Here is an 11,276-nt window from a genome sequence, read left to right on the forward strand (position 1 = left end):
TCCTCCTCCTCCTCTTCTTCTTCTTCTTCTTCTTCTTCTTCTTCTTCTTCTTCTTCTTCTTCTTTTTCTTCTCTTCAGAGACAGGATTTTTCTGTGTAGCTCTGGCTGTCCTGGATGGAACTCACCTTGTAGACCAAGCTCAAACTCACAGAGATCCACCTGCCTGTGTTTCCGAAGTGCTGGGAAGATCAGAGGCAAGTGCCATCACTGCAGGGCTTTAAAACCCTTTTTGCGGGAGGCAGGTAGGGGAAGCACACACTGCAGAGGCAAGAGGATCTCTGTGAGTTCAAGGTTAGCCTGGCCTACAAAGCTAGTTCATGACAGCTAGGGCTACACAGAGAAACCATGTATAGAAAAAAAAGCAAATTAAAAAAAAATTTAAACAGTTCATTTATTCTCCACCAGAGCTCTTGTATTGATGATGCACTCACAAGAACTTATTTTGGTGAGACAGAGTCTTACTTTGTAGACCAGACTGGCCCGTGAGTCCGTGGCTCAGGGGAGGCCTACAATGCACTCCTTCCAATCCTTCTACCTCCTAAGTACTGGAATGGCAGATATGAGAACCCGTATCAATACTGTAAAGGTGGGTGAACTGTGTCGAGTGATTTACCCATGAACACATAACTTACCAAATATAGAACTAGGGCCTGGACTCAGTTCCTTCTACTGCACATCCTACAGTTATAATTTCTTCCGTAAGTAGTATCTTTAGAAATTTTATACTATCCACATTAGTCTCATATCTAGACAAACTAGTCCTGTCTAACAGAGAAAATGACCTCTTGTCTGCCTGTTTCACGCTTTGGAGTGCTGGAGTTTCATATTACTGGAAGCAGGTGGACACATCAATGCCATGAGCCGAATTGTCATGAGAAGGCTTCTTTCAAAGCTCTCCTGGTGTGTGTGTGTGTGTGTGTGTGTGTGTGTGTGTTCATTTGATGCCAGGCTGCTGGGGGCGGGGCTTATGTGGGCATCTAGAGAGAAGCAGGAACACCTGGGAAGTTGGCTGAAAGGTGGCCTGTGATTTGACCTTAGGTTCTTCAATGCCTGACAGATCTTGGATGGGTTCTTGGTCCTCGTCTTGAAAGATATTAACGAGGGCAGGGGAGCCTAGTGAATATTTAATAGACAAGTATAAAATGTTTCACAGACTCTGTCTACATAAAGTTCTTTTGAAGGTCCACACAAAGCCATAAGGGCCTCTTGGAACTCTCAATCCAAGGAAATGATTAACTTTCAGCATTTCTGGAGAACGATGCAATCTGTTTATGAACCGTCTAAATTAATGGGAGAGGATCCAGTGCAGTTGGGGGTTTTCCACCATCATCCAGCTGAGGCTCCTGGTCAGGGAAATTTGAGTCTGGGGCCCACTTGGCTTCCTGACCACTTCCTGCTCCCAAGCCTCCTGCAACAGTGTGCCTTTAATAAGTCCAGGTTGTTTCCAGTTCAGCGTTAGTTAACCCTTTGAAGTCTGGGTAGACATATCACAGTTAAAACTCACAAACCATTTAATATGCATCAAAGATTGGCCAGCAATGCAAGTGTTCCCATGTAGATGTTTTCACTGTAGGGATCAAATGAGATAATATGTGTGTGAAAGCGCTGTGTAATCCTTGAAGCACAGTAAATGACTTTATTATATTTCTCAATAGAACGGCATACTTATTTATAAGACAGATGCTCACTCTTATGAGGGCCCTTTGAACAAACCAAATTGGCAGTTGTTGAATCTGGAAAAGCAGTAGATTTGCGTCCTCCCCTCCCCCTCCTCCTCCTTCTTTCCATGTTTCTCAAAGTAATGGACTTGGAGTTTATCACTTTCTGCCTGAGTGATAGCCTCGCTCACTTCAGGTCACTACACTCTGCTTTTCCTTTGTTTTTCTCCAACAAGGACTGTAAAAGACAAAACACGAAAAAGTCTTTCTAGAAATTTAGGAACTTGGTTTTGTCCCTGTCTCCCGTGAAATGCTTGGTGTGAGGGAGTCCTCAAGGGGGCAAGCTGGACTGTGTACACAGAGGCTTTCTGGGCCACCCCTGTAGACGGGACAGCCTCAGAAACAGAGCTGGTTGATGTTCTGAGAAAACCTCTTCTCCAAATCTGCGGCGATTCTTCTACGGTGCTGGGGGATAAGGAAATTGATTTAATCATTTGGAGGGGAATTTGACAATAGCTCACAAAACCATCTATTATGTATCTTTTGACTCGCCTATTCCATTTCTAGGAATCTGCCTGCAAATAGTCTGAAAGGCTTATGTCCAAAGCTATTCACTGCAGTGTTGCTTATGATTGCAAAAGGTCCTGGGTTCTATTTTCAATATTACAAAAAAAAAATTTAGGAGCCACCTGAATGTCTACAGATAAAGCAGTTATTACTGCACAGACGACAGGGCGCCCACATCAGAGTATTATGCAGCAGTGAAAATATCACAGATACTCCCTATGAACTGATAGACAGTGGTTTCTAGGCTTGTTCCTTAAATAGTCAATTAATTCTGAGATAGGTTCTTGCTAAATTAGCCCAAGCTGCCTGAAACTTACAATCCTCCTCCCTCAGTTTCTCAAGTGCTTGTATTATTCATGTGAACACACACACACACACACACACACACACACACACACATTATTTATCCCCCCCTCCCCGAGCCAGGGTTTCTCTGGGTAGTCCTGGGTAGTCCTGGGTAGTCCTGGTAGTCCTGGCTGTCCTGGAACTTGCTTTGTAATCCAGGCTAACTTTGAACTCACAGAGATCTGCCCCCTGAGTGCTGGGATTAAAGACGTGTACTACCACCACCCAGAGAGTATATTGTTAATAAAATCACAAGTATGGGACTGAGGTGTAGCTCTGTGGACCCTGTCCAGCATATGTGTGAGGCCCTGGATTCTATCCCTAACATTACAAACAAAGACAAGTATAAAAAAATATGTCTATGTTACATTCCTTTTTGCTTAATAAGGAAAATAAGTTTTAAAAAGATATATCCATAGATACAGAAGGAAACAGAAGAATAAACCAGAAACTAATAGAATTGGTTACCTACATGAAGAGGGAAAAACAATACATAACAGGTATTGAAGAGGCATTTCTGGTGATTCAGAAGGCACACTAGAGGGAATGCTTTATTTAGCCATGGAGTTTCGGGAATGTTCTCTATTGCTGTCTTGAAAGATGAGTATTGCTATCACCAGGCTGGCTGACCTTAATGGAGAGATTATTACTGGCAGGTGGAACGGTTATGAGCAAAGGTCCAGAAGTGGAACAGCTTGGCATGTAAGGTGACCCGGGCATTTCGTGGGAGGGGGTATTTTGTGAGAAGAGTCACAGGATGGGACAGACAGGACTGAGGCCTGAACATTCTGTGAGGCAACGATCCAGGGTATGAATTTCACTGGAGACAAGAAGCCAGCCATTTTGAGCAGAGGGGCCATTCAAGCCAGTTTCTGTCACAGCACCTCCGCTGCTGTCGAGAAGTGTATGGTGTAGATTGCACAGGAAGAGGGAACAGGAGAGAGGTTCATTAGGAGGCTGCTGTGACCACAGAGGTCAAACCAGAGAGGATGGTGGCTTGGACCTTGAACATAAGGAAAAATGGTCTGAGTCATTCATTGTAGACTTTAGGAGTAGAAGAGAAGATTTGAGTGTTTAAAAAAAGTGAGAAAGGGTCTCAATAAATTGCCTAGACAGCCTTTAAATGTACTCTGTAGACAAGCAGCTTTTGAACTGTTGATCCTTTCATGTGCCAACAGGTCTGGCCCTAAAGAAGATTTTAAATAATTCCATCACAATGAAGTGACCTGATAGTTTTTGGCACATTCTAATATTTATTGTGATGCTATACTGTCCTCCACACACATGTAGAATTATTATATTTTTTCTTTTTCTTTTTTAAAAAAGATTTATTTATGTATGTATACGAGTGCTCTATTAGCACATATGTCTTCATGCCAAAAGAGGGCATCGGATCCCATTACAGATGGTTGTGAGTCACCATGTGGGTGCTGAGAATTGAACTCAGGACCTCTGGAAGTGCAGTCAGTACTCTTAACCTCTGAGCCATCTCTCCAGCCTTGAATTATTAATTTTTTTTTCGAGACAAGGTTTCTCTGTGTAGCCCTGGCTGTCCTGGAACTCACTCTGTAGACCAGGCTGGCCTCGAACTCAGAAATCCACCTGCTTCTGCCTCCCAAGTGCTGGGATTAAAGGCGTGTGCCACCACCGCCCAGCGAATTATTAAATGTTAATTAAAAATATTTTTAGGAACTGAGTGGGATTGGATTATATGTGTAACTCCAGTATTTGGGAGGTGAAAGGAGGAAGAGTTGAAGGTTCAAGCTAGCCTTGACTATCTGCCAAGAATGTCTCAAACAAAAGACGATAGCCCAGCAGTATCAGCAGCAACAACAACAAAACCCCTCTGAATCTTACAGTGACTAAATACAATCTTAAGTAGAGTTTAGATAATGTTCTGTCCTGCCCTGGCCCTCAGCCAGGAGCAGGAGGGTGAAGAACAGGCCACAGGGAAAGGCCTTAGGCTCCTTTCCTGCTTCTTTCCTCTGAGGCCACTTCTAGCCCTAAAGGTTTAAAAGAATTTAAGGCAGAAATTAGGCCTGGTACTCCCAACATCTTGAATTTGTGGGCTGTTGTTATTGTCTGCTTGTGGGTTTGCTTTGTTTGTTTGTTTGTTTGTTTGTTTGTTTTGTAGTCCAGGCTAACCTTGAACCCTAGATCATCTTCCCTCAACCTTTCAAGTGCTAGAATTCCAGGTGTGTGCCACAAAGCCTGGCATGATTGTTCTGTCTTCTTACTTCATAAGAGTATACACTATTCACAGTCTAACAGAAAACAATGGGATGATTCTTGGTCCCTGGCAGTCTGACCCATAGAGAACAGAGAGGCAATATACAATGGCTTTAATCTGGCTTTGAACTTGCTCTATTTGTTTTGGGCAAGTTCACTCACTGAGCTTCAGCTGCTCCATCTACCAAATAAGGGTGGTAGGCAGACGGTCTCTTAGGTGTCTGACAACTCCAACTTTTCATATTTCTGAACTAGTTAATGAGCTTATACTACCTACATTTTACAGCAGTTGTAGGGTCACAGCAAAGTTTATCAGAGTCCAGAAAATTGTCACCTATCCTGTCCTCCCACTCGCATACCTCTCTTCATGACTGACTGCTGACATTCCCTACTAGAGTGGGAAAAAAATGCATTAAAATTGATGAGCCTGCACTGATGTAGTCTCATCACCCAAAGGCCACAGCTTCACAGCTTGCCTTAGGGCTCAAACTTGATGTGTGTATCCTATGGGTTTCAGCAAAGGTTGAGCTGCGTGCGTTCCCTGACAATATTACACTGAATAGTTTTGTTGACCACCGCATCTTCTGCATGATACCTATTCTCTCTCCTTCCTATGAACTGCTGACAAGCCTAGATATTTTCCCCCTCCCTGAAGTTCCGAGGTAGCCACAATGCTCCTTAATCAGGGCCATAGAGCTTGTAGCCTTTGTCCTTTGGCTTCTTTTTTTTTTTTTTTTTTTTTACTTTAGGGACCCGAAACACAAAGACAATTTATTGCACAGGCATTTTTTGCTTGTATGTTTATCTGCATACCATGTGCCTGGGCCCAGGAGGAACCTAAGAGGGCCTTGATTTTTTTTTTTCCAACTGGAGTTAGTCACCATATGGGCACTGAGACATGGACCCCCTGTCCTCTCGAAAACAGCTAATGAATGGTCTTTATAGATCCATCAGCCCCTAAAGATAATCCTTACTTAATCTGGAAGGTAAAGTTTTGCAAGGTCACACCCAGAGCTGAAATTTACAAGTTTCCTTCTGCAAAGCTGATACTGGTAAAGGTGTCAAGAAGACCAGTTCTCAGAGCAAAGACTTTAATGAATATATTTTACAAATACACTGGAGACTCAGGCAATGCTGCCTGCATTGGATGCAATCCTGGGCCACAAGTCTGCACACTCCTTTGCAACTGGACCTGTGATAGCAGAACCTTTCATCTCCCCTTTATTGTTTACTATGACCCCCGCATTATCTTCAAAATACAGAAACACCCCATCTTTTCTTCGATATGACTTTCGTTGTCGAATCACCACTGCTGGATGTACCTTTTTTCTTAGTTCTGGTTTGCCTTTCTTAACTGTGGCCATCACCATGTCGCCCACACCAGCAGCAGGAAGTCTGTTCAGCCGTCCCTTGATTCCCTTCACAGAGATGATATACAAGTTTTTGGCTCCTGTGTTGTCAGCACAGTTGATCACAGCTCCTACCGGAAGACCCAGGGAAATCCGGAATTTCGCTCCGGAGGACCCACCACGTCCTCGCTTCGACATCTTGAGTGTCCGGAAAGAGTCAGAAAGGCTGTCCTTTGGCTTCTTGCACACAGTGCACTTAAAGTTGCTCTACGCCATTGATTCCCAACCTTTGTAAAACTGCGACCCTTTAACAACACAGCTCCCCATGTCGTGATGACCCTCAAACCATAAAACTTTTTCATTGCTACTTCATAAAGTGTAATTTTACTGCTGCTGTGAATCGTACTGTATCTGTTATGCTGCCCCTGTGAAAGGGTTGTTCAACCTCCAAAGGGGTCACGGCCCACAGGTTGAGAACCGCTGCGCTGTCTTTTTGTGGTTTCAACAGCTCCTTTACAGCCTGAGGGGGAAAAAAGAATCCACTAACAGAGTTTGCCACCATTTATTTATCCAGTTCATCTGCTCAAGGACGTCCTGGTTGCTTCCAGGTTTGGGCCCTGATAGATAAAGCTGTTGTACAGATCTAAGTATTCAGGTCATGTAGGCAAATACTAAAGGTGTTATTGTTATTCTTTTTTTTTGTGAATGGGCAGTTCCCTAACAATGTGTGGTGTTCCGCATCTTTTTGTGTGCTCATGTCCTCTCTTCTCATGTTAGCATCCCTCTCTACTTCTCCCTCCTTCTTTCCCTCCCACCGACTTCCCCGAACCTCCATCAGTGTCTGAGAGAAGTTTTCACTGTGCCGCCGAAATTGACTTGGAACTCACTCGATATCCTAGGCTGGCCTGGAATTTGGGACACTTCTGCCTCAGCCTCTCGAGTTCTGAGGAGAACGGCATGTATGCCTGGAAGTTTTTTTTATCTGAATGAAGTTTAGTTCAGCAATTACTTCTTTCACAAATCATGTATTCGGTGTTACATTTGAAAGTCTCCCTACACTCCATCTTTGCATGCAGCGATGGCTATAGATACAGCCCAATTCCAATGTCCCAATCTGAAAGAAAAATGGGATTTATTTTGTCGATAATTGTATGACACTACTGCACAGGTTTTGTGCATGAGCTCTACGGATGACATGCCGTCTCAGTGCTGAGAGACGGGTAAACCTTGAAGGTGTTCTGGGTGTTACCCTACAGGATTTTGTAGTTTGTATTTGAGCTATTTTTGTAATATATGTAAAGTATGTGTCTAGGTCCAGTTTTGTACACATTTTTTTTTCATGGTAACAACCCTCTTAAACAGTGTGAACTTCTGAGCCGAATGAATACTCTCATTTCTCTTTGCCTGATCATGTCTAATTCGCCCAACTCAGGATCAAAGACTTGTTCCCCATTCCCTTTCCTCCCTTCAGTCCCTCCCATGTTGCCTTCTTTCCCTCATTCAAATCCATGGCCTCTTTTTTCCCCACTAATTGTATTAATGAATTTAGTATATTAATTCATTAACACATGCATATATGTATATGCACATGCATGCATAGTCCTAAATACAACCTGCTCAGTCTGTAAAATGTTACAAGTAGAAATGTTTACAGGGCTGGCTATTGGATAACCAGTTGGTGTGCCCTTCCCTCGGGAAGGCTTTCTCCTGCTCTCAGCATTCCTTAGTTGCCTGCAGTTCAATGTACAGAGTTGAGGCCTTGTGGGCTCTCCCCATCCTCTTTATTGTCCTTGTTCATCTCCCGTTTGTGCAGTTTTGTTGGTGAGGCTTTATGGTGTAGCTTCTAACATCCCTAGGAGATACAACCCCACAGCTCTTATAATCTCTCTGCCCTCTCTTCTGCAGTGTTCCTTGACCTTAGGTGCAGGAGCTGGGCTTTAGATGTGTCAACTGGGACTGGGAACCACAACTTACCCACCAAGAGACTGTGACTTTCCCTAGTGTCTCTCAATCCCCGTGTCCTTTAGTAGGGCAGATTGGCTGGAGGAGGCTGGAGTTGGCTATCTCTCCCACCCCTATTCCTTCCATCCATCTACCTACCTCCTACACACACACACACACACACACACAGAGAGAGAGAGAGAGAGAGAGAGAGAGACACAGAGAGAGAGAGAGAGAGAGAGAGAGAGAGAGAGAGAGAGAGAGAGAGAGAGAGAGAGAGACAGAAAGGCACACAGACAGACAAGTAGACAGGCAGACAGGCAGGCAGGCAGACAGGAACACACCACACACACACACACACACACACACCACGTCCATGAGGTAGGCTCCAGAGAGCTGGAGTTGAGTTTGTCACTTTCCAACATTGGTTAGGCTCTGCTGTCATATCAGCAAGTTAAGTCCTAGTAAAATTGTTTTTCCTGGGGCTTTTAAAAGAGGAACAGAATGCTCTGGCATATTTCAGAATGTTTTCTTTTCTCGCCCCCGCCCCCTTCCAAAAGCCGGATGGGGTGCTTCTGATCCTGGCTGTGAGCTGGTGAAGCTCCTGGAGGCAAAACAAACGCCAGGTGCTACCCAGGGAGGGTTGCACGGAGAATTTGGAACTCTCAAGCTTGTCCACAGCCTCCAGCAATTTGTCAATTAGTGTCCCGGTCCCGGCTTTTCTGACCTGGCACTGGACTCTGCAAAGGGCTTTTTTTCTCTTTTTTCTTTTTCTTTTTTTCTTTTTTGAGAGGTTGTCATTATAAGTTTGGAGGTAGTTTGCCCTGTGGATTTTGTTGACTAACTAGGACAGGGACACATGTCTGTAATACCACTACTTAAAGAATATCAGGAGTTTGAGGTTATCTTCAGCTATAAACAAGAGTTCTAGTCCAGCCTGGGCTGTGCAGGACCCTGTCTCAAATGCAAAAGAAGGAGGAGGCATGTCGTTAAAGTTTTAGTTTTTATATCCTTTCATTTGTTAGGACTACATAGAGACTTTGTGTGTCCATATGAGTGTATGTGCGCATACACATGCATGCACCCACAGAAAACAGAAAGGAAACTCGGGGGTCTCACTTTCACCCTCTGACTTACTCTCTGGAGGCAGGCTCTCTCACTGAACCTGGAACTTGCTTTTTTGTTGTTGATATTGTTGTTTTTCCACTAGACTGAGTAACCAGCAAGTGCCAGTGAATTTCTTGGCTCTGTACCTACAGGGCTAGGCTTACAGGAGGGCACATGGTCATGTCCTTTTTGTTTTTTTGTTTTTCTTTTTTTTTATTGGATGTTTTATTTACATTTCATATGTTGTCCCCTTACCCCATCCCCCACACACCCAGGAACCCCCTATCCCCTCACCCCTCCTCCTGCATCTCTGTGAATGTACCCCTACCTCCTCCCACTCCCACCTCCCCACCCTCAAATTCCCACCCACTGGGGCGTCTGGCCTTCATGAGGTCAAGGATCTCTTCTCCCACCTATGCCCAGCAGGGCCCTCCACTCTTACATATTCAGCTGAAGCCCTGGATCCCTCCCTAAGTGCTCCCAGGCTGGTGGTTTAGACCCTGGGAGCTCTGGTTGGTTGGCATTGTTGCTCTCCTCATGGGGCCACAAACCCTTTCAGCTCCAACAGTCTTCACTCTAACTCCTCCATTGGGAACCCCATGATCAGTTCAATGTGGGGACCCCACCTCAGGTTCTCGGCCTTGTGCACAAGTGCACTTACACACTGAGCCACCTAACCTCCTTCCACGCCAGAGCCAAACTCTGTGCATGTGTGCACGTGTGTGTGTGTGTGTGTGTGTGTGTGTGTTCAGTTTGCTTCTCTGATTATATAGTTTTTCCAGAACAGAAATATTTATCTCTTTTTTTAAAAAAACAGGGTCTCACTGTGTAGCCCTGGGTAGCCTGGGACTCCAAACTTCCTGCACCCCCATACCCTGGTTACTTAACTGTGTTACTCACTTTCTGTCTTCAGGGCCTGGTGTTAAATGTTCAATACATAGTATATATTCAGTGACCAAACAACAACAACACAAAGAACAAAAACTAGGACAAAAAAAATTGGACAGTACAAGGCCTGGGCTGTGTGATCTAAAGTGGTCCCCTTCATCCCTCCTAGCCTTGGTTTCCTTAACATTTGGTGCTTTTCTTACTTATTTCTTTCTTTTCCTTCTTTCCTTCTTTTTCTCTTTCTCTCTTTTTGTCTGCCTGTTTCTGTCTACTAGGATTAAGCCCCATGAGTTCAGGAGTCTAACCTGCCCATGTGCCATGTATGTTAGAGGTTTTCTCTAAGGATTTGCTCACTGAACAAATGCCTGGTGGAATGGCTGACTCTACAGAAGGAGGGCTTTGGCCTTGGTGCTTTGATGGCAGATTCTGGTAACTTTCCCCTGCCGGTCCTACAATGGGGTGCCTGTCTAGGCGAGTTGTGACTACTCCTAAGGGCTTAATACCCTTGTAGGCGAAGAACACAAATGGGTCACATGGGTTCAACTGGCCCGAAGTGTATGGAAAAACAATTCACCAAACTTTGGAAGTCAGCAGCTTCCCTTCGAGTTCTCCAGGAGAACAGGGGCTGTGCTCCAACATGTGTGTGGGACAACAACTTGAAGCTTGATGTTCAGCCCGTCAAAACCACACAGACTTATGTAACGTGACCCAGTTCCTTGATTTTATAAAGAAGGCGGAGGATGGGTGGGGGGAGGGAATGCAACTGGGAGAAGAGAATGTAGTTATTTACCAGTTCCTTTCTAAGGGCAAAAAACAGAATGTTCAGCATTCAAGGGAGGGGCGGGAGTTGGGTTCTGCCTGAGTAATTCTTGCTCACTGGAAAGACAGGGTCAGGTGACAAACTTCCATAGCTAGGTCTGGCACCAGAAAGGGCCCTGCCCAGAGGCAGGGTAAATACCTTTTTGAAACCCTATTTTCCCCAGACCTTTGTAACATTGCCCTGGTGTCCCATTTCCTAGGCTGTACAGGGAAGGTTAGACATGTCTAAGCTTTAAGTCCTACAGGGAAATTGAAGGTACTGAAGACGTCAATTGGGAGCCCTTGAGACCAAGTGCTAAAGAGCCCCTGACCTGCAAAACAAAACAACACACACACACACACACACACACACACACACACACACACACACACA

At 44.7% G+C, this 11,276-nt stretch overlaps 1 protein-coding gene across 1 annotated transcript; it reads right to left on the reverse strand.

Moving 5' to 3' along the window:
- Positions 1-5,873: 5,873 nt before the first annotated feature.
- LOC114621235 (60S ribosomal protein L23) lies at positions 5,874-6,365 on the reverse strand. The gene has a single exon (XM_028767485.1). The coding sequence runs from the start codon at positions 6,344-6,346 to the stop codon at positions 5,924-5,926; it is 423 nt and encodes a 140-aa protein (XP_028623318.1). The 5' UTR covers positions 6,347-6,365; the 3' UTR covers positions 5,874-5,923.
- Positions 6,366-11,276: the final 4,911 nt, after the last annotated feature.

The sequence above is a fragment of the Grammomys surdaster genome, unplaced genomic scaffold (genome assembly GCF_004785775.1).
Source record: "Grammomys surdaster isolate TR1022 unplaced genomic scaffold, NIH_TR_1.0 173, whole genome shotgun sequence".
In the NCBI taxonomy this organism is placed as follows: domain Eukaryota; kingdom Metazoa; phylum Chordata; class Mammalia; order Rodentia; family Muridae; genus Grammomys; species Grammomys surdaster.